The sequence below is a fragment of the Candoia aspera genome, chromosome 1 (genome assembly GCF_035149785.1).
Source record: "Candoia aspera isolate rCanAsp1 chromosome 1, rCanAsp1.hap2, whole genome shotgun sequence".
Taxonomy (NCBI): domain Eukaryota; kingdom Metazoa; phylum Chordata; class Lepidosauria; order Squamata; family Boidae; genus Candoia; species Candoia aspera.
In genome coordinates, this window is record NC_086153.1 from 310,964,590 (window position 1) to 310,988,884 (window position 24,295).

A 24,295-nucleotide genomic window follows, 5' to 3' on the forward strand; every position below is an offset into this window, starting at 1 on the left:
GCAAATGTGAGTAGATCAATAGGTACCGCTTCGGCGGGAAGGTAACGGCGTTCCGTGTCATGCTGGCCACATGACCCGGAAGTGTCCTATGGACAATGCCGGCTCCAAGGCTTAGAAACAGAGATGAGCACCGCCCCCTAGAGTCGGACTCGACTGGACTTTACGTCAAGGGAAACCTTTACCTTTACCTAAACAAACTCTAGCTTAGTGCAATGTATGAAATCAACAAGCTAAACTGTCAAGGAACTTGTAAAGAGAGATACAAATGAGAAATGCAATCAGTCAGTCAACCTCAAAGATTATATTTATCTGTCCCTAAGTAGACTTTCTTTTGTTTAGAGTTAATTTCTTTTGATTGGAATTGTCCTTCTGGGTATTCTGGGATTCATAGTTTTGATATATCAAGAGGTTTTCTCCCCAGGGACTTTAGGACCGCCTGAAGAGCATTGCACCACACCTGGATTCCAACTATAAAAGGAAAAAGCTGCAAGCACCAGAGTGTGGGTGCATAGATGTGTTTGGGGGAAGATTTATGTTGTGTGGTAGAGCAGAAAGGAAGACCTTGCAGCCAAGGGAGTGGAACAGCCATCAGCTCAACAGGCAACTGATGGTAAAAAAGGAGCAGGCTTGGACTTCACCAAACCAGCAGTGGATAAACTGAGCCCAGCAGCTTCACCACTCCAGCAAAAACACTGAGAAACTACAGCCAGCAGCTGGTAAAGCATCTTCCTTTTCTCACCCCAGCACAGACTGAGAAATTGCCAAGCCAATGCTTCAGCAGCAGTTTAGAACAGCAAGTGACAGCAACAGAAGCCAACCTGAAGGTGGCTAAATGGTAGCTAAAGACTTTGGTGTAAGCTCAAGCAACAATAAATAGTTTAGGAATAATATATACTCACAGATGTAGACACAGATGTTAGTATAAGTATAGTAATAAGTATAGTATAAGATGGCATAGATGTAGTAATAAGTGGTAAGGTAGAAAATAAGTAAGTTTGATTTTTTTTTTATAAAAGCCTCCCTGGGGAAACACAGGGAAGATAAAAACAGTCTGTTTATGGCTGGTCTGTTCCATTTCCCCAAAGGACCCCCTCACAAGGATACTGGGCTTGGAAATCCATGTAAATATCTATATATGCATATGCACACATACACACAATTCATTGAAATGTCTTTATAGTAATTCAATTCAATTGTTAATTGGTATATTTCATCTCTGAAATGATAATGGCCAAGTATGTTGCTCATTTGCCAAGTTCTTCCAGTTTTGTTAAGCTAATTTAATCAAGAGGGAAGATAACAGATTTCAGAATCATCAAGCACCCACCTAGGCTGACATTCCAGTGGGTTCCTGCTGCCAATTCCAGAATTTGAGAGCTAGTCTGGTGTAGTAGTTAAGGTGCAGGAATAGAAAGTGGGAGGCCATGAGTTCCAGTCCTCCCTCAGACATGGCAGCTGGTTGTATGACTTCAGGCCAGTCACACTTTCTCAGCCCAACCCATTTCACAGGGTTGTTCTTGTGGGGAAAATAGCGGGGAGCATTATGCATGCTGCCTTGAGTTGTACAAAATAAAGATGGGATACAATCTTAGATCTAAGAAAAATTTCCAGGTTCTGCCACTTCTCATGGTTTGAGGCTTGTCTGTTGGGTATTTCCAAGCATGATAAATACAGTATGAGACATCACTCATGGAACAAGCTGCCACATGAAGGGTTAAGTTCATTGCTGAAGGCTGGATGGTCAACTATCAGAGATGCTGTAGTAGATTTTGTGTTGAGCAGGTGATTGGTCTAAATGACATCCCAGGTACCTTCCAACTCTAATTCTAGGCATCTATTTGTCTCTTGCATATAGGAAGTACTGTGCATTTGCCCCACAGGGAAAGGGCAAAAAAAGCAGCAGCAGTGACAGGATCAGATAACTGAACAGGCTACAGAGAATCAGCTACTTTACAACCTACTGTAATCCAGTGAAAATAATCCAGGTCCAAACTCCATAACCAGCCTTTCCACTGCTGACTTGAAATGCTCTTTAATATACCCTAGTTCAGTTTCAAAAGACATTGTGAACATAAATACCTCAAGGATAATATTTCATCTTTTTAAAAACTAAACTGATGCCGTGGTTTCAGTCTGCACGTTACACCATCAAGTGGCCTCAAGGTTCCCATGTCTAGAACTTTAAAGCTCTGTGGTGGAACCAGCTCAAATTCAAACCTCTGCAGAAACTTGGCCATCAGCACTTTAGCCTCCATCTGTCATGAAAACAAAAAATAGAACAAATAGTTAAAATACATTTTTTTTTAAAAAATTGTTTTAACTTGTCCTTCGTTCAGGGACTGATCTCCATCCCTTACTGTTGGCTGGGACTGCTAGGAGTTTAACCAACATCTGGAATGTCACAGACCTCAACAAAGCCTTTTATTTATCAAATATATACTTTTTAGATTTTGAGCTCTTCCATATTTTTGCATTACCTGCAGTTTTTTTAAAGCCCTGACTCAACAACTGGAGAAATGCACATTAATGTGGTCATGAGGAACAGGCTTAGGAAAAAAAAAAACAAGAGCTATTGTAACCCAAGGATCAATGACTAGGTCCATCCAAAATAGAGACTGAACCTCACAGAAAATTGCTTTGAAACACATATGGACTGCTTCTTCTTATTTTTTTATATCCCTGTTCATTCAAATTCCCTTTATTTCTCTAAAAGGAGTACAGGTAGCCCTTGTTTAGCAACCACAATTGGGATCAGCACCTCTGCTGTTAAACGAAGAGATAGTTAAATGGGAAATCACATGACCATGACTGTGCTTTCCTATTCCCCACTCCCCCACCCTTTGGAATGGGATAGCTGGCTCAAAGCTGCTGCCTTTAACTGATAAGACTAATGAGTTTCACACCTTTGATTTTTGTTTGCCTCCTAATTATTTTACTTTAGCTTCCCCTTTTCCCCACTCCCCTGCTCAGTGGAATGCTCACCCTGGCACTGGGGTAATTAGCAGGAAAGGAATTAATGTTTTGATTTACATTAATTGGAGAGGAAGGATTACAAGAGAGTAGGCAGGCACACAATGGGGAATACACATCAAAAGGAATGCAGGGGCACCAGCAGCCCCAAGTGCGTTACACAAAAGGCCGGTGTATTCCCCATTGTTTGCCTGCTTACTCTCTTGTAATCCCTTCCTCTCCAATCTCTTCACTTTGTGGGGGAGGTGGGAGAAAAAAACAGGCACAAGAGAGATTGCCTAGAGATTGCTTGTTTTTTTTCTCCCCCTCCCCTGCAGAGCAGAGAGATTGGAGAGGAAGGGATTACAAGAGAGTAAGTAGGCACACAATGGGAAATACACCAGGCTGTTTGTGTAGAGCGCTTGCGACTCCCAGTCCTGCGTGTGCTTGGGACTGCTGGCACCACTGCATTCCTTTTGATGTGTATTCCCCATTATTGCCTGCTTATTCTCTTGTAACCCCTTCCTCTCCAATCTCTCCATTCTGCATTGGGGGGAAAGAAAAACAGGTCAAGCACAGGACATGTACTGAATGTAATGGCAATCACATGACTGAGGGATGCTGCAGATGTCGTAAATGCAAGCATTGGTCATAAAGTTATTTTTTTGAGCACTGTTGTGACCTCAAATGGTTGCTGAACGAGGCAGTCGGAAAACAAGATCTACCTGTATTTTATGATATAATGCTTTCAAGGTGTGTTGGATTACCTTTCTCAGGCAACTCTGCCAGTATGACTAAAGATGGAAAGACGATTCTCTCCTTTGCAGTTTCTTGTTATCATTATTTTAATGGAATTTAATTTCTTCCTTTCCACAATTGTATTTAGAACACATATAAGTAGTCCTTGCTTTACAACCACAATTGGGACCAGCAACTCTGCTGCTAAACAATGCAGCTGTTAAGCAAGACATCACATGACTGCAACAGGCTTACAACCTCGCTTCTGCTACGGTCATTAAGCAAATCACCTGCGGTTGTTAAGTGAGACATCACATGACTGCAACTTGCAATTTTACTGCCAGCTTCTCCATTGACTCTGCTTGTAAGAAGCTGGCTGTGAAGTGTGCAAATGGCGATCATGTGAGTGCAAGATGCTGGGATGGTCATAAATGCCTGCTGGTTGCGAAGCACCCAAATCTCTATCATGTGACCATGGGGATGCTGTGATGGTTGTAAGTGCAAGGACTGGTTATAAAGTTACTTTACAGTGCTGTCGTAACTTTGAACGGCTGCTAAACAGGGCAGTCATTAAGCAAGGACTACCTGTAATTAACAATTATTATCCCTATTGTTCATGCCCAACTGATGTTTAACCAATTTCACAAGTCTAAAACCACAATAATTATGAAATTTCCAGCATGAGGACACAGTTTTAATGCAATGTTCATAGAACACAGCACAGTCTTTCTCATAAAATATACAAATATTTATTTATTTAAAACATTTATATGGCCATCTTAACCCAAACTCTGGGCAGTTCACAACCCAAGGATAAAACAATATATATCATCAATGACATAAAAGTAAATTAAAATTAAAATTTAAAAAATGTAATAAAAACATAAAAACAAACAAAACAAAACAGACTTGGCACCACAGCTAAACTTTCTGATGCAGCCTCTGAAACCTTCTGATTTGTTCCATGCCAATCTCACCCTATCTAAATATGCTAAATATAAAGCAAGCCCCTATCTCCTTGTTCAGATTAAGCTTTGAAAGTGATTAAAATATATTTAAGGAACAGAAAAATGTTTGAATTTGAAGATTAGATAGTTTAATACTGCTGCTCCATCAGTTTATTTTTTCATGCCTGCAGATGTAGCAAGATTCTAGTCTGCTGCATAAGAAGCAGGCATTCTGCAGGGGGTAGGTGGGGTTTTAAGGAAAAATAGATGTGCTAAGCCTAGTGGAGGCTGAACAGATATATTTTAGCTGCTCTATTTTAGCACTGGGATCTTGGAAGGTTCTAGAGGCTGGAAAAATGGGTCAGGAGCATATGCAGGTCCTTTACCTCCCTTTTAAAAGGAACATGTCTTACTACTGGAATAGGCATTCCTAACCCAAGCATCTTACTCACCTGGGCAAATAACTGTCCAATACATGAACGAGGTCCCAGGGAAAATGGGAAATAGGAGAAATAAGGCCTAGAAGAAATCACATTAAGCAGACAAGAATTGTCTAGACTGTGGTATTCAAATAAGATAGATACTACAACTGTTTAGAAATGTTGTTTTATAGAACACACTTTCATTTTTTAAGAATGAATGAATGAATGAATGAGAATATGGAATGAATGAATGAATGAATGAGAATATATATATATATATATATATATATATATATATATATATATATATATATATATATATATAGTGCTTTCTGCACAGTGAGGGTAATCATGTTTACTTTTTGATTTCTCCAAGAAAGTGCTGCATAGTCATTAGGATTACAAACTAATTGTACTAGTACTTGTGTTTTTAACAGTGGCTCAATTTGCAGGGTTTTTTGGAAATGGTAGGTCTTTATGCTGTAAAAAGCTTTTTTGTTAAACCCCTTTCTGATCAACCTGCTGTTAATAAAGAACAACAGATTGGGTCAGGATTTTTTTCCCTAGACATTTAGCAATACCAGTACATGCCAGAATGTTGTCAATGCTGACATTTCCTTGTAATTTTAAGAGATGAACAGGCCCAGAAAATCTAATATCCACCAGTAATTCTTAAATTTCCAGTAAAGCACACATCCTAATATCATTCACCAATTCAGATATGGAACACTTGGCATAACAGACAGAAGTTATCACCAATAACCCTATACTGGACAGTGCCTCATCCAGCTCCAGGAGACAGCATCAAGTAATTGCTCTAAGGAAGGGATAGCTCTTATCACTTATGCAGGAAAGGCATGCTTACTGGAGCAAGTTAAGAACAGCAACCTATTTGAAGATTCCCCCTTTCACTATAGGGGATACACACACACACACACACACTGTCATGTTCACTGTTTCAATGTGCACTGTACATCGTAACGTTTCACATGCCATGGTGCTGACGCGCGTTGCTGTTGGGAGAGGGCTGCTGGGAGACATTGTGCCAAGCTTTGTATCTATGTTCGTTTCAATGGAATGTGTTTGGGTTATGTGCTCGGCTCAAGGACTTTTCCACCGCATCATCAGAAGCCATTGGGAGCACCTGGGATTGTGAGCCTGGGAAGATTCTATGGGGGGAGGGATCTCGTTTGTACCGAGGGTTTTTTAGTTTGCATTTGGTGCACTTTTCCCATTCTCAGCTTTCTTTGTACTTGCATACTATTCTTAAATAAACCAGATTTTATTAAGCTCTTGCTTGTGAGTCTGAGAGTATTTTAGGATAGGCAACCATTACACACACGCACACCATATATGTATGATATTTATGGTATTTTCTGCTTGACCTTCTAAAAGAATTAGATTTGTATATCAACGGTTTCTAAAAAATTTGTAACATTTCAACCATTCAGATAAAAGAATTTTAAACACAGAGGATCACCTTGATTTGTCTTTGCTAAATCGATCAGGATCAAAGGTCAGAGCATCCTTGAAACATCTTTCCATGCGTCCCATGATATATGTACTGAACTATTAAGGCAAGAGAGACATTGGCAGAGATAAGCGTAAAGCAACCTGAAAACAACTCTGGCTGTTCACATTAAGAGGCAAGTTCGTATTTTAATGGATTTATAATCCTTTGGTTAGCCCTAAATAAATCCTTGCTGCTACTCTGAATTCAGAATTTAAAAAATGTAAGTGATTATCCTGTTCTTGGAAACTATGTATGTACTGTATGTAAGTATGAGTGTGTGCATATATAAACAAGCACACACACAAGTGATAATACTATTCAAATATCTGAAAGGAAGTCACAATGAAGCGGTCAAGGTTTGTCCTCTATCATTTCAGAATGCAGGTCATGGGTCTGTGTTATAGGAAGGCAGATTCCAACTGAATGTTAGGAAGAAACTTCCCAGCAGTGAGGCGGTTCAACAGTGGAATCAATAATCCAGCAGTTATAGCCTCCCTTTCACTAGATCTGTTCAAAGGTGTCTAGACAACCATCCATTCAGTAAGCCATGAGTTGGATTTAACATTCTAAAAGCCTCTTCCAACTCTATGGATCTAGATATAAAATCCTTTTATGACATTAGTGGGCAACTGACCAGTCATCTACAGTATTTATAACATGTGCTTTCTACTCTTCAACATTAAAATGGAATATGTGACAGCAGAACCCATGGACTCACAATCAGGGTGGTGTTTGCTGGAATGTCGATTCCTTCAATTACATTTTTCTTCTCTGTCCAGCGCATAGTGCCTGGAACTGGTGGATATAACCGTAGGATTTCTTTGAGAACCTGTAACAAAGAGTCAGTCTTTCTTTTAACAGTTGGCATGATTTTGCAGAAAGGAGGAGTATTATATATCACAACTGTTTGCCCACTTTTCATTAAAAGTAATCTGAAGGCCAGAGTTTTTAGATTGAAGCTTGCTGTTTTACCTTTTTGCAAACACAGCCATAATTTGAATCTATACAAACAGAGTAAATAATACCATGCAAAATTACAGGAATTAAAACCATCAAACTACTACAGAAACATATTAAATGATACACATTCATCTCCAAACCTGGGCAAATAGGTACCTGGGCTCCAAACCTGGGCAAAGAGATAGTCCTCACTTAACGTCCACTCATTCAGCAACCATTCAAAGTTATGACGGCACTGAATGAGGGGGAATTACAACCAGTCCTCATAGTTGCCATCTCCATGGTCTTGTGATTGAGATTTGGGTGCTTGGCAACCTGCTTGCAATTATGTCACAGCGTCCCACAGTCACACAATCACCATTTGCAACCTTCACTGCCAGCTTCCAACAAGCAAAGTCAATGGGGAAGCTGGCAGGAGGTTGCAAATGGAAATCACATGATCACAGACGCTGCAACAGCACAGGATTTGCCTAATAATGGCAACTGGGACTGCTGGAACTGCTATCATAAGTTCGCGGACAGTCACATGACGTTGCACCTTATGACTGTGTTGCTTAGTGATGGGAGTTCCCGGTCCTAATTACTGTTGGTAAGTGAGGACTACCTGTAAATCTTTCGTTATTGCTGGAAGCTAACGAGATTCAGTTCCAACCAGCATGGGCATCTAAAACGCTTTCAGCTGAACCACCAGCTTAATGTACTAAGCAGCTTTCAGCAAGCATTCTTCCTCAGTTCCCAGTCATGACCTGCTTGCTACAGATGTAGCTGAGAAGGAATTGGGTGAAGGAAATCTACAGTCTCCCTGTACTCAGACTCATAAGGCTGTTTAGGGTATAATCTTAAAAGGCAGTTTAGTTTTATGAGAATGAGTCTAGACACCTCCCAGTCTTCCTCTTCTTCCACAGAACTGAGAGGAAGGTTTTGGAAAAATGTCTACATTTTTTAGATTGAAGCTTGCTGTTTTACCTTTTCCCAAATAAAGCCATAATTTGAACCTACAGAAACACAATCAACTCTGCCTTTCCTCATAGAAAGACTGTCACACTAAAAAGTCCACTGTTGTGAATGTCACCTCCTTATCAGACAGGGTGCTAAAATTTCACTTTGTAATTAGATGTTCTTACTGAGATTTCACAGCATCAGAATCCCAGAATGTCTTTCTCCTGGCATTTAATGATGCCAAGAGCCATATCTCCAAATTTCTTTTGGAAATAAATGTATTACTTTTATTAGCAGGATAGAAGCACAGGAAGGTGGGGTCAAAATTCTGGGTTATCTGTAGGATCTGTAGGTCTATTATTCAGATGTACCTGTGATAAATATTCCAGTTTCCCCAGATCTTTATAGGCAATGTCCCTCTTCACCCCAATGACATCATCGACTTCATCCTGAAGTCTAAAATGCAATGGCAGGAGAAACTTGGTTTAGTCAAAACCCCATTGACTAATTGTGAAAGTAGATAATGCTTTATTTGATGAGACTAGCAGTCATTCATACATACAGTCATCTATAATTTGTGTCTTTGTGTTACTTGTTTGCTTTGTTGCATGTAGCCCAGGGTCTCATGATTGGGGTGGTCTACATATACAGTAAGTAAGCAAATAAGTAAATAAATACCTGCATATATGCCACCATTTTCAACATTCAAAACAGTTAAATTACCTTCTTAGTTCTGTGCCCCCATACTTCCTCATACAGATTGTCAGAGGGTGCAAATGGGTAAGAGCAAAGCCAAACCACACATGCAGCTAACAAATGTATAGAGTGCTGTTTATTGCTATACAAGCTTAATGTAAAGAGTATTTACAATAATTTTAGTGATAACCATTTATGTATGTATGTATGTATATGTATGAATTTAACTAAATGGCTTAAATTTCTTCTCCTTTACTTTATAAAAGACTACTTTATAGTCTGCTGGGATGGGTGGCTATAATAAATTTAATATAAATAAATAAATAAAACAATTAGCAATGAGTTTCTTCCTCCTCCCATCTACAACACAGGACTAGGAACGCTAACCTCTTCTTCTTAACACACACTTGTCCAGTTATCCAGCGCCGGGATCATTCTGAGTTTGCTCTTCCACTGTCTACAGTCCAGGCTATGTTTTCTTTTCTGCTGGTTCTTTTGCAGATTCCTTCTCTGCCTTCAGCTGCCTTAGGCTTCTTCCTGGTCTCTTCTGTCCTGGCCAAGATTGCCTGGTTCCTGGCTCCCTCAGCCACTGCTTCCACTGTTCACGTTCCCATCCCATTGCCTTTCGCTCCAGCAGCCCCTCTTGCCAAACTGAAGCACATACTCACACCTTTTTTTCTGTCTACTGCTTTGGCTTCTTATACATTCAAAACCTGCATGCCAGATTGCAGGTGATTCTAAGGAGATTTAAACCCCCCCACCCCCCTTTCTCCTGTCATGGCCTACATGCCTAAGCTGTGGAAACAACCTCTACAGAGAAAAAAAAATTGACCCTGACAGTCACATGTAACATTTTTCTGTTTCAGGGCAGTTCATCCTTCCACCCAAGTAAGTCTCCAACAGTTCTGCTGCTGATGAAGACTACCTGCTTCCAAATACAATCAATTTCCAACAAATCACAATACTCAGAAAGCAAAGCACATGAAGGGTGACAGGAGCATGGGATTCAAAACAAGCCAACGGGACAGCCCAAACCTTTAAAAAAACCTTCAGCCTGGGAAGAAGTAAAACCACAAGTAAGTCCAGAAAAGCAGACAGTACACCAGCGTACCTACTTTGCAACTATTTCTGGGCGCCGTGCTAATTCCATGAGGGTAAAAGACAACTGGCTGGCAGTGGTCTCGTGACCTATGGAAAATAACAACTTATTAACTGAAATACTATTATAGTTTGAAGTAATCAAATTATGAGAGAGAGTACTCCAACTGAAAATATGTCCAGTGCAGTGACAAGCACTGTAACCAGGAATAGTCAGTTCATGACATTAATAACACAATCACTCACCCCAAAAATTGTTGTTCGAGAGTAAAAACTGACTCAAAGGCACAGGAAACACCCCCCCCAGCACTCTATAAAAATATAACTATCCATATCTACCTGTATCAATCAGTATGTATAGAAAGTGTCCAAAAAAAAATCATCCACCAGTTGTCCCACATTTTAAAACAGATGCCAGGGGCTTTTTGTTTATTCTGAGAGAGAGACATGGAACATAAATGGTTCAGAGAGCTTTTGAGTAAATAAGTCTTTCCTGGGCTGCTGAGTTGCAAAGCTGTCAAGCCAACATCCCCCTTACAGGACCTATCTGGGCAGCTGCAACTCAACAGGCAGGAAGAAAAGTAAGGCAAGAATTCAGTAAGGAACTAGCCCGTTCCAAGCTCTACACAGCCCCAGCATTTGGATGATGGCACAAGATCGCAGGCGAGCGCAGCCGATGTGGGGGCAAAGTAAACACCTTGTGTGAAGTGCCCAAGGTCTTCAGCAAAGTAATCATGAGTGCCCTTATGTTTACCTGGAACCTAAAATATCTTAGCAATCATGTACTCGGAACACCGGCTGTAACTGATACTTGGTTTCGTGACAGAGTAAGAATCTATTCCGTTCAATACTACCGTCTGCATCCCACACTTCCCCTTCAGGATAAGCAAGACTATGCAAAGTACAGAGAATGATTAAGAAATAGTAAGCCAAAGAAATTAAGTCATAAGAAAAAGGGAAGGAAATATAGCTCCATCCAGTTTGTACCAACTCCTCTCCATACCTTTCTAGCCTAGCAAACCATCCTTGCTGTCATGAAATCCATACTTAGCTCCAGACACTGCCTTTTGTTCTTTAAACTCCCCACCTTTCTCTTCTTGATCATCTCATCAGCTCCATCCATCCAGCCATGACTTGCTCTTGTTGCATTTACTCTTCCTTCACGTATTTGTTTTGTGATTGGATCCTCACTCATTTTCTCTAGATGACCAAATGATTACAATGTACTTCCTTTGCACTGATTACTCACCTTTGTATTCAGTCCACATTTATTCAACATCAATATATTCTTGTTTTGTCACACGTATTTCTTAAGTGCCAATTTCCCATCAAACTTATATAAACACAGTGGGGAGAAGCACGCTCTTATACACAGCAGTTTTCACTCCTTTCGACATTCATTCCTTGCAATGAACAACATACTACCCACTAGTTTTCTACCAGTATTTGCACATCTTAAAATTTCTCCATCTACTTTCATATATTCATTACACATTTTACCAAGATACATAAATTCATCTGATTTAGTTTTTCGCCATTCATTCAGTTCCTTGTCAAACATAACAACTTCCTTTTTCATACTTTCCATCAGCAGAATTCCACATACTGTTGTGGAACTTCATAATTTCTTTCACTCTGTTCCAAGCAGATTCCACATCCTCTTTCCTTATATCCATTTCCCATTAATTTTGTTGGGAGGTTAATCTATTTTCTAATACTCCTCCTGCAATTGTTCTAGTTTTAGAACAGACCTATTGTTTAAAAATTTATTGATTAAAAAAAAAAAGACAACACAAACTAAACTCAGAAAGGAAAAGAAAAATGAAGAAAGAACAGAAATTGCAAGAAAAGAGGGGAAAAAAGGAAAGGAAAAAAAGGAGAAAATAAATATTTACAGAAGTAACTTTCGATCTTCATCACACGTACAAACAAACTTAGTAACTCTTCACCCCCCATAAGGTTACATACAAGTATCTCTTCTTCCCATAACCCGTCCCTTATCCATATGCAAATCCATAAATCATTAACATTTCAGTCCTGGTGTCAGCAAAAAGTCCATAAAGTGTTCCCAGTATTTTATAGAACATGGCTTATTTTAACTTTGATCAAACAAACCAACTTTGTACTCCTTCTTTTTGCTTCTAGCAATCTTGATCTTTAATTCATCCAGATGTCATCATAGGATTTGATCTCTCTTCACTTTTTCTTTTTCCCATTTCAAAGGCTTCTTTCAGGTTTAACAGAACTCTTTTGTAAATCCAGTAATGAGTCATTACCCAGGTCATTCTCTTGGCTTATTATTTGTATTTCCACTTTAATTGTCATCTATGTCTTATAATCCACATTTTTTTTATTTTCCAGTTTTCAACAATTTCTTTATATTCTAATATTTCTGCATCAGGTGAGGTTTGTTTCAGCTCTTTATCCTATAGCTCTTCCTAGGTATTCTCTTTCACTCCTGTAATTTCTTCTTTAACAGCTTTTGGACATAGTCTATCCATAGAAGCAGACATCATTGCTGACATTGTAGCTCCTAGTTTCTGTCCCCATTCTTCAAATATCCCCTGGAATATTTCAAATGTCATACCATTTTCTGTCATTTTGTCCCAATGCTGACCAAAGACAAAAAGCCTCTCTCTGTTTTTCCTTTTATGCCTGGAATTTTTAGTCCCCTTTAGTGTCCAATTTCTGAAATCATAAAATCTTGAATTTCTGTTATGATTTAAGGTAGACTAAAGAATTCAGTTCCCAAGAAGGTGTTTATTTATATACAGTAATTATTTCCAAAATCTTATAGCAAAAGTCCTAATATTCCAAATTCGTTTGGTCCTTTAATTTGTTTATAATTTTCTTGAATTAAAATCTTATTTAGCTTTTTGCTGTTTATTTCAAATTCTTTACCTTCTTAAGCTTATAGCTAATTTTTCTTTTATTCCGGAATGAAGGTAAAATCGCCAAATGGCTTGCAAAGTTGTAATTTTAAAGATCTCTATTAGCCTTAAGGTAGTTAAATAGTAATTTCTGAAAGTTATTAGAAAGTGAGGCTAGCAAACTCAGTATCCTTAAAAGTCTCAGCCGCAGTTAAGAGAATGATGGCTTCCCTTCATCTTCTGGTACTCATGCTCACTGGAAACCACTATCCTGTATCTCCTCACAAGGAGCAGCTGTCCAGAGAACAAGTGGGCAATCTCCCATCCTCTCTCCTTAGCTGGAGAGATTCCGTGGGACCGGTCTACTCACTGGTCCTTTGGTTGTGGCTGTGATGTCATCTCTGCTCATTTGGAGACATGCTAGCTCACCATTCCTCACCCGGAAGTCGAGAAAGACCTTTTTTAAAATGGGTATTTACCATACAGTCACCATTCTCATTCATTCTTGAGTCTCCAAGTGGCCCTAGTACTTTTCCTGTATTCTCTCATTTCATTCTCCTCAATTCATTCATGTCCCCTAACCAAATAATTTTCCCCCTGAATTGTATTCATTCAGAATGTTACACAATTTTTCCCCAAACAAATCCAAAGTTAATTATCACTGAAGCATTAGATGTAATAATGACCAACATACGGATTATTTTGTATGCATTTACAACACTTAGACATCACCAATTCATACTATCTCACCTACACGTTAGCCCTTCCATTGATAATTAAACTTAATTTCCCTGCATGTGTTCACCAACCCTACTCCACAAGATCAGGCTACAGTTTTTAGTTCTGCTGTATCCTTCCCCTTTTTCTTAGTTTTGTAGATACACCAAAAATCTATTTAACTTCCTTTCATCCATTTTATTTGTTAATTTATGCTCTTTACCATTTACTCTTACATTCCAAGTCACAATCTTCCATATCCTGTGGTGATCATCACATAGGCCATAGATATTGACCCCAACCAGTCATCATAGCTTTGATCAATTGAGGCTTTCACATAATGCTCTTTAGTAAGACAGAGAAATTGTGCAACAACTTAGTTGTGCCACATGCAGCATCCCCTGCTTACATTAAGAACAGTACTGGTCTTTTGGCCACTATGTCACAAGCCCAACCAAAGTCCAGTTTTACCCCAAACATGCTCCTGTTATTTCAAGTTAGTACCTCTAATCAAAAGCCTACTTTGCAAGCCAACTGCTGCCCATATTCCACCAACTCAGAAGTACATACAGTGTACTGACACACTCTTGGAAGACATCTTCTTTGTTAAATTGGAATAGTTGTATATTAAAAGGGTGCTAGATTTACAAACCTGCAACAAAAAAGGTGACAAAGTTGTCCACCATATTTTCATCATCAGATTCCTCCTGTTCTGTCACAGACAAGAAAGAAACAAAAGAAAGCATTATACCTCTTTGAAAGGACATCAAGACAGGTTCTGAAGCATCTAAAAACACAAAACCTACCTTGGAAACCTAATTGGGCTACTCAAGAAATACCAGGTGAACAAAAGGGAAGAGAAATAAAAGAGTGTACAAAACCAGTTCTATTTATTATTCTGATTCCTATTATTCTAATTCCAGATGCAAGGCATTCAAGCAGAAAATAATTCTCAAAATATATTATGAAAAAGACAATCTTATTAAATCCCATTTTGACATTCATTTTACTGATGAAAAATTGAATTAAAAATGTTATGTATAAATACATTCAAACATAGTCTTAAATAGTTCATTTTAAGATTTTGAAAAAGCTTCTAGGGAACAAATTTGAACTTGAAACACTGTAGTGTTTTGCCTCCTTGTGTTCTTTTCTAGGCTAATTCTATATATTGTTAAACCTTGATTCTGAGGACCTTGATGCAGAGGACAAAACACGGAATTGATCAAAATCTGCTCCAATTTACTTCATTTGCATAATGACATACTTACACAAATGGTGCAAAATTATGCAATTTGCATTATTTACAGCTTAATGTCATCATGCAAATGATGCAACTGACACAAACAATGTAATTTCCTTGTTTGCACTGTCATAATGACTTTGTCTTTGATTAACAACTTTTGAAAATAATGGACACTCCATCTCTTCACCTGGTTCATAAAAATAATGGTTTTTATTAACTAATTTATAAAACCTTTATAAAAATTTCTGGGCAAATTGTGTGATCAAGCTTCTGAAAGTAAACCACAGCAGAACAAGCAGAAAGAGATGCTTGTAACTTTGACATGTATTTATATCCAGAGAGAAAAACATTGCAGGCTGGGAATGGTAACTGCTGTAGTCTACTGCATCTGACTTCAAGCTGGGAAAGGCTGAAATAAGTATCTAAACAATTCTGCACTAAGAAAAACAGTACATATCTCTGTTCCTGTGAGTGTACTGTATGAAAGGGCGAGAAAGTGTGCAATGTGCTTTTTTCTCCTCCCTAGGCCCACTTCAATGAAGTATTAGTGCCAATTGTGATAACTTGCATTTGTTAACACTTGGTTTGCTCGTGTGATCTCATCTATGTACATTCTGAGTTTTCTGTTCTAACTTTCCTTTGGTCCAAATACTGTTGTTTGGCTCGTTCACTGGAGTGAGCTACTTTTCATGGATACCAGATTTTCTGCTATTGATTAACTAATTGTCTTTCAAATAAGGAATTCGCATGGTGTAATCCATCCATAAAATGGGTGTCTTCCAGGGAAGTATTGTTTGGGAACCTGTGGTAGGGCACCTGTAAGCTTCTGGGAAGTGAACCCAATGCATTGTGGCTTACTTTAGAAAATCGTAACTTAGTATAAAATATGAATCTAATCAAAGTGACAAATGCAAAGTTGTTAAGCTTCTTCCAGAAAAAAAACCTACCTGCACCTTTCAATATCTGGGTGAGAATATCTAACGGGACAGGTTCTTCATTCTGGATGGCCCTGCGCCTTTGTGCGATACACTCCTTCCCAGTACGACGCAGCAATCTGACACTTTCACGAACCTCCTGCACCACTTTCCTATTCCTCGGCAGATACTAAGCAAATAACAAATATTGTTCTCAGAAGGAGAGCATTCCTTAACATTGTTACTAAGATTGTCAGCATGAATCCCGATTGCTAAATTCTAAATACATGGTTGGCCCAAATTCTAGTTAAGGAAAAATAGACCACAATTCCTACAATTGAGTCCCCCTTCTTGGGGGAGATGGGCAGTGGCAAAACTTGAAAAACAAACAAACAAACAAACATTATCTAGCCAGAAGCAGTGCCTGCATTACAGAACTTTGTAAATATACCAATCCATTTTAATATTGGGTCAGGGATTTGTAGACCCAAACATATAAACGCTTTCTATATACAATTTTCCTACACTCCTGTTTTCCTGTTCTTTGTTTCTTATTAGGTATGTGCAAAACATTCAACATACAGTTTTATGCACAGATCAGGCATTTTGGGGTAGTCCTTGCCTGGACAAAATCATATATAATTAATTCAGACACATTTTTAGTCCAGTCAGATCCTACTTCAGACACATTATGCGAAGATGTAGTCCTCTGGAGAAGGCTCTAATGCTAGGAAGGGTGAAAGGAAAAAGAGGATCAGCAACAAGGTGGATAGACTTGATGGGGGCGCCATTGGAAGAGCCAAAGGACCAGGTTAGGAACAGATAATCATTGAGAAAATCTATCTATGTGGTTGCTAAGAATCAACAATGACTAGATGGCACATAATCAGATCCCAATTCACCCCCCCCCAGTCTGGCCAAACTTTTGAGCTACAATGTGTTTGTTCCATGACCAGTATAATACATATTTCTTATTTTGTGTGCTCTCCTTATGCCTTATGCCACAACTGCATCTCTTGCAGTTCTGACTCATCTCACATCCTCTCCTACTCCATAGCTACAAAAACATACTCTTATGTTGCTGCTGTTTTTAATTATATACCTTCAATCATGAGCTTAACAAGTTTTCTCTTCTCCATTTTTACTATAGAGCACCTAACCTGATTTCTCCTAGGTGGCACCCTCCAGGTGTGCTTCCCTAGCCAGCAAAGCCAATACTATGGGGTAACAGGAGTGGTAGTCTAACCATATACAGTGTCAGTTCCACTACTGAGCAGGGAACAGACAGAATGCAACCTGCTCCAGCAACACAGAGAGCAATATTTCTTGGCTCCCACTGCAGGAATTTCTGAGTGGAGACTTCTGGTGTTTGCAGTATGGACAAATAAAGGCCAAAATATTGTGCAAAGGTCACACCTACAGTACATTTGACCAACAACAGGGCAGCTTTGAAAAGGGAAAGAGAAAAGTCTGTACTGACCCGGAACAGTGGATTTCGTGCCTTGCTCAACCCTTCCATGACCATGGTTACTGCACGGGGAAAAGGTGTTTGGTCAGAGTGCAGAGTGTTCAGTTCCAGGCCAAATGCCACCTGATAATATTGAGAAAGATGAGCAGCATGAGACATCTTTGTTTATGGTTGCTTGCTTCTGAGAATAGAAACTATATACAGCAGTAGCTCAATACAGTAATGTAAAACTGCAGCAGAGCAAGGGATACAGAAAGAACAAGCTCCAATTAGAATATGGCATTCATCTTTTGTGGACAGTGCCTATCTTATCAGATGCTGGCTATGCTCTGACCAATTGAGATGTAAAACCACACTCAGATAAAACTACCTGGTGAAGTACGAATGTGAATCTTCGTTTCTTTGTGGAACCTATTATCACAAAGCCCTTTTGGCTATGGCCAAGTGCTGGCATCTCTATTAGAGACATTTGCTTCTTTTAGTGGGAAAAAGGAATTGGTTTACCTTTGCAACGATGTCCAGTGCCACCCGTCTGAGCAGGCTCATCACATCCACCTCAGTCTCTCCATCTGCTTTTTCATTCAGCACCTTCATGAGGTCTTCTGCTTGGTCATTAAAGGTCCCCATCAAACCAATCAAGTAACTGTGCAATGAAATATAAGTTACTTGCAAAAGAGCTTTTTCTTGTGTACAGAAAAATAGATTTATAAATTAAATCAAAAGAGACACTATGATACAACCCTTTATGAATAAGACAGATGTACACTGTGAACTACACATATATTCCAAGTCTATTTAATGAAGGAAACCGGACACAAGGATGACGTCTTTGCTTTCTCTCATTATCCTTGTATCTAGACAGCTAGTTTAGAAATTGATGGTGAAGTTTACTAATGAAAGATTATCTTCCATCCTATCTACCCTCCCACAACACTCATCTCTTCCTCCCAGATATTCACACAGATTTGGACACCATACAGGAACAGGGGAACAGGGTATGAGAATAAAAGAAATTTCACTGCGCAACCAAAATTTTGTGCAGCGATTTGATTAATTCTATTTGAAACCACAGCTCTTAAGAAAAATATCAGCCTATTCCAAATATCTTTTCTTCCTTACTTCCGACTAAATGCTGGATCCATAATTCTTCGCTGCTTGTGCCAATGATTATAGTCACGATCAGTTCCCAAGCCATTTCCTAAAAATCTGAAAAAGGGAAAGAAAAAAAATCTTGTATTACTTTTCAGCCAGTTTCAATAACCTATTCTGCCCCACGAAATCACATTTGGGAGAAAGGACATCTCAGGGGGTTTAATTTTCTCTCAGTGTAATCAGGCAAACTAAGGTTAACATTAGCGGGAAAGCATGATATGTACAGTAGTTAAGACCTCTGCTAAAAAAATTCCTTGAAGTTTGGTGGTGATAGGTGTCAGTGGACATAATAATAATAATAATAATAATAATAATAATAATAATAATAATTTATTAAACTTGTATGCTGCCCGACTCTCAATGACTCTGGGCAGCTTGCAATAATCAAACAAAGAAATTACAATAAAATCAATAAAAAATAAAGATAAAAGATCTTTATCTCAACTTACTTCATTTCAAGTCAGGAACAGAAAGAATCTTGGTGGACAATACATGTCATAAGTTTCAGTGGAAAGCAAAGGGAAAATACATTTTATTGATTCAACAGAATTATTCAGCAGCTTTTGATGCCATTGACCATGACAATCTTCTAAAGTGCCTTTCTGACCTCATGTTTACAGACCTTAGAGCTGTCTGCTCAGGACCTTGGTTTTGAGTTACGGCTACTTATTCTGACACCCTTGTTGTTTGGTGAAACTTCTCAGGTAATCCAGCACTTAGGAGTTTGTTGTCATCAATATACATTGTCAATTCAAACTAAGATTGGCTAGTATTTCTGATTTAAATAATTTTCATCTAAGAACTTCGCTATAGGTGAAATATATTTACTGAGCATTCTTGGGAATTTATTTATTTATTAAACAGATATATAAGGCTGCCCAGCTCACACACGGTGACTTCAGGCAGCTTACAGAATTAAAAACCATAAAAATACAATAGACACCACCTGGCAGCAGCAAACATGTTCATACCAGCCACTTGATTGGCTCCAAAGCAGTCTGGGGTCCCCAGGCCCATTGATAGAACCACGTCTTCAGGGCCTTCCAGAACAGGAGCAAGGAGGGGGCCAATCTTTTATCTGGAGGAATGATGTTCCAAAGGGAGGGAGCCACCACGGAGAAGGCCCCTTTCCTTGGCCCCACTAGATATACCTCCCTAACTGAAGGGATCCGCAACATGCCCTGCCTCCCCACTCTGGTGGGCCAGGTGGATGTAACTGGGGAAAGGCGGTCCTGTAAATAACCTGGCTCCAAGCCATGTAGGGAATTACAAGGCTTTCCTGAGTACTGATCAACCATGAATGCATTTTAACATATTATATATAACTTTGCATTAGCCTACCTTACACCAAACATATTGTAAAGTTGGCCGTATAAAATTCGGTCCTTTGGATACTGTGGTGACATCAGATATTCCTAAAATTAAATTCCTCTGATCAGTTCTTTACTGAATATGTTTAATGTTGTCATAATATTAATCTCAATACTAAAATTTTGGAAAGTATATATAGATGTTTAAGGAGAACTGGGAGTCCCTTCTACTGTCTCAGTTTTGAATCAGTGTATAGTGCATCAATACAGTATAAATATTTGAGATGGAGTGTGGAGTTTGAATACCTTGCTAATACCTACTGGAATGCATGCACCCCCTTACCCCCTCCCTGACCCTCCATCACACCCTCACACATCCTCCCCAACCCCTGCCTCTTGTGCACCCTCATGGACCCCCTTGCACCCTCCCTGACCCTCACCATGCCTCCCTTGCACACTCGCATACCCTCTTTGACCCACGCCACCTCTTGGCAGCCCCATCACCCTCTCCTGGACCCTTGCTGCACCTCTTGTGCACCCCCTCACACCCCTTGCTGTGCCTCCCTTGTACCCCAACGCACCCTGCCCAACCCGCACCTCTTGCATCCTGTCACACCACCTTTGGTTGTGGGAAGCCAGCAAGAAGTTGCCTCACCTAACGACCGTGGAATTTAATTAATGACAGCAACCAGGACTGCAGGAATTACCATCTAGCAATGTGGTCGCACTTTATGACCACATCACTTAGCGATGGAAATTCTGGTCCCAATTGCTATCGTAAGTCAAGGACTACCTGTACTTACGTCTGTCATGTCAGTTTTGAAGCAAAGCTGCAAAGAGATGCTCAACTTTCACATACCTTTACTCCTTCAGGACTTAATATTAGTAATGAGACTCTGTGAAAAGCATTAAAACGTAAAACTGGTCCATATTTCTCTGCCCTATGAAAACAAAAATGTGAAGTTAATTTTTTTAGCATTTATATATTTATAAACCCTGAAACTCTAATTAAATCACATCCAAGTATTGCTTCTCCAACAATGAGAATTCCTTCTATTCTACTTTTTATCAGTATTTCATTTTATCAGAAGATTATTGGATATTTTTTATAAACTGTTATTTTTTATAAATTTAGGTTTAAAAGACCTAACAAATTTTAGAATACCTAACAAATCTAAATGGAGGCTTACAACTCAAAATACAGGCAAGAAACAACATAGATCACAATGACTGCAATTCAAAATAACTACTTTCAAGCCATGTGATTTTTCAAAAAGCTTACCACTTCAGAAAGAGATCATACAACATTTCCTTGTTTTTCACCATTCTCCAAATGATTGGCAAGTGACCAAAGAAAAAACTGTAATATTTGAAAAAGAAACAGGATTTTAAATGGGCACAGCACAACCCAAACAGAAAAACACTCTTATGATAACAGAAAGAAGAAAGACAGAGTGGAGATTTCTATTGGGTTCCACAAAGCAAATTCACAGTAAAATGCATAGTAAGACACACATGGTACAATTTTGTCCTGCAGAAAAAGATGGAACTCCAGGCATGCCGATTTACATGGGGAGGAATCCCAGGAAAAAGAATGTAGAGAAAGGTAAACAGTAAAGCCCTAGTTAAAAGACATGAAAACTCATGCATTCCCCAGAAGTCAACAAAGAATACAACATATGGATTCTGTCACCAGACAATGTTACTTAATAGGAAACTAGATTTGCTAAAGCAATGAATTCAAATCAGTTAGTAAAATATGCTAGTTTTAAATTGCTCCATAGTCTAACAATAAAAATTGTGATGGCTCTTGTTTTATGGATGAGCAGCGCCAGCAAATTCCATGGGATTGGAAGTATCCAACCCTAGTTCTGTTTTTTTCCCCCTTAATGGATTTTCCTAGATAAGGAAAAATATAGACAAATTGGTAGAAGAATACAGGGGACTTTCAAATAAAAACAAACTAGTGTTGTTTTTCATTTGAACGTCTCCTGTATTTTTCTACCAATTCAAGTTGCCAAGCACATGTTAGCTACGGTAGGGGTTAAGCATGTTTGTTCTAAGTTACAGTGGTTGGATTCACACATCATACAGGCATTGGTTTACAAATTCCCAAGGACTAGGTCACTCAAGAGACCAAACAAATCTTATAATAGCTTAGTGGACCTTTCCTCCCTTTATTTCCATACCTTGCCAGCCCAACAACCTGTCTGATTTTCCCATGGAATGCACTGGGGACTAATGCCCTTTCTATTCACCTAGCTGGGGTGGGAACAACCATCCCTAAATACTAAGCATAACTCCCGCCAACAATGCTCCATCTATGCACTGCCTCTGACCCGTAGCAGACCATGGCTGAAAGATCTGGCCTAAGTTTTGTACTTCCCTGTTGCTGCTTCCCTGTCCGAGATCCACAATAAGAAACCAAAAGCCAGCACATTTTAGTGGCATTGTTGTTGGTCCTGTTAAAATATTTTATTTTTTTATTTCTCATATTTTTATCACCGCCCATCTCCCCCACACGGGGAACCCTGGGTGGTTCACAATAAAACAATTTAAAATTCAATAAAAGCATAAATAATATCAGTAACCAATAAATATGTAAAATACAGTCAAATCCAAGTAACGGCAGATCTAATTCAGCCCATAAGGCAATAAGACTGGTCCCAGGCAGGACTAGGGAACCAACCAGCCCCAAGAATGGCTGTTCCTTTCCCCACTCCAAGCATGGTGGCAAAACCAGGTCTTCAATTGTTTTCTGAAGTCCAGGAGGGAGGAGGCTAACCTCACTTCCAGGGGAAGGATGTTCCCCAGTTTTAAAATTCAGAAATGCTGCTTCATGCAAAATTAATTCCAGACAGAACAAAAGTTATTTCACTTTTTTGTGCATGCAGCATTTAAAAATTTAAGAAAGGAAGGAGAAGGTACCAAAAAAAAATCAACATCCAGAGGCTTCCAAGATAATTGAAATCTCATTCTATATAGTTATTTTTATGATTGGGAGGAGAAATGGGCAACACCTATTTCCTGGGTTTCGGCCTTTAGTCATAATTTTTTAGTGTGTATGTGCCTACAAGTCAGTTTTTGATTCCTGGTGACTGCTTGGACTAGTCCCTGCAGTTTACTTGGCAAGATTTCAGGAGTGGTTTGCCCTTGCCTCCTTCCTAATGCTGAGAGTGTGTGACTGGCCCAAGGTCACCAAGCTGGCTCTGTGCCTAAGGCAGGACTAGAACTCATGATCTCCTGGTTTCTAGCCTGGTGCCTTAACCGCTAAACCAAAGTGGCTCTGTTTTAGTCATAATATGAGACTAAAAATGATCATACACAAAGCAAAACGAAGAGTGAAACATAATCTGAACAAAATACTCTGACTTATATATATACTAACACTTCTGTACATCTGAGGCCAGACTAAACTGTCCACTAAACTGTTCTGCTTCATCACTGCCAGAATATGGATATTGGTTATCAAAATGTGCAAAAAAAAAAAAAGAGGGAGAAATGAGTGGTGGGGGCAGAAATAGAATAACTTCTCTGATTACCTCTGCACGGGGCACTCCTGTAGGGAGAGCATAATGAGGCAGCTTATGTGGTGCGGCTGGATCCTGCTTCTGCGATTTCAGCCATTTATGTGACGGTAGCGCATAGCGTGCAACTCTTGAATGCTGCCGCCGACCGCGGGCTTGCAGTCAGGCGACCCACCTGAGGCAGCCCGCCCTCCCGAGCACGTACCAGGAGGAGCAAATTTCAAAGCCCTGAGGCAGGGTCAGGGGGCTGACTGCGCACCAGCCAGGCCGCCCGCAGTGTCTCTTACCTCTCCCTTGGGGCGCCGGGGATGTAATCGTATTTTACATGGACTGATTTAATGTAGCAACAGTAGAGGCCCAACATCAAAAGCGACACAACGAGCAACAGTTGCCACAAACTCCACATCGCTTCCGCAACTGACGGTGAAGCCAAATTCAGAAAACACAGGGCCACGGCCAAGCAGCCTACCGACCTCCCCCCACCTCGAACAGGGGCTTTGTGGGGTGGGCGGAGCCACCCAGAAGAGCCTTTGCGTAACGTCACGTGGCCCGAAACTCCTAAAGGGGAGGCGCTAAAGGCAAAGATCTCGAAGTCTGTCCTTTAAAGCAGTGTTTTTCAAGTTCAGCGGCTGTAAGACGTGTGGACTTCAACTCCCAGAATTCTGACTGGGAGAATTCTGGGAGTTGAAGTCCACACACCTTAAAACTGCTGAGGCTGAGAAACACTGCTTTAAACTCACTGTACTTGTTGTGGGCGTGGCCGCTGACCTGGCCCAGCAGAGACCTGCCGAGCGGGTGACATCATCGCAGCTGCCAGCTGGCTGTTCTG

At 39.7% G+C, this 24,295-nt stretch overlaps 1 protein-coding gene across 1 annotated transcript; it reads right to left on the reverse strand.

Annotated features, from left to right (window-relative positions):
- Window positions 1-1,993: 1,993 nt before the first annotated feature.
- On the reverse strand, window positions 1,994-23,932 carry LOC134488077 (cholesterol 24-hydroxylase). Its single transcript, XM_063290314.1, has 15 exons — window positions 23,754-23,932; window positions 21,222-21,299; window positions 20,799-20,880; window positions 19,971-20,044; window positions 18,597-18,683; window positions 17,982-18,120; window positions 17,490-17,600; window positions 16,043-16,199; window positions 14,502-14,561; window positions 10,280-10,352; window positions 8,840-8,924; window positions 7,288-7,398; window positions 6,537-6,625; window positions 5,087-5,153; window positions 1,994-2,255 (listed from the first exon to the last, which is right to left on the reverse strand). The coding sequence occupies exons 1-15, from the start codon at window positions 23,870-23,872 to the stop codon at window positions 2,103-2,105; spliced, it is 1,485 nt and encodes a 494-aa protein (XP_063146384.1). The 5' UTR covers window positions 23,873-23,932; the 3' UTR covers window positions 1,994-2,102.
- Between the last annotated feature and the right edge of the window lie 363 nt (window positions 23,933-24,295).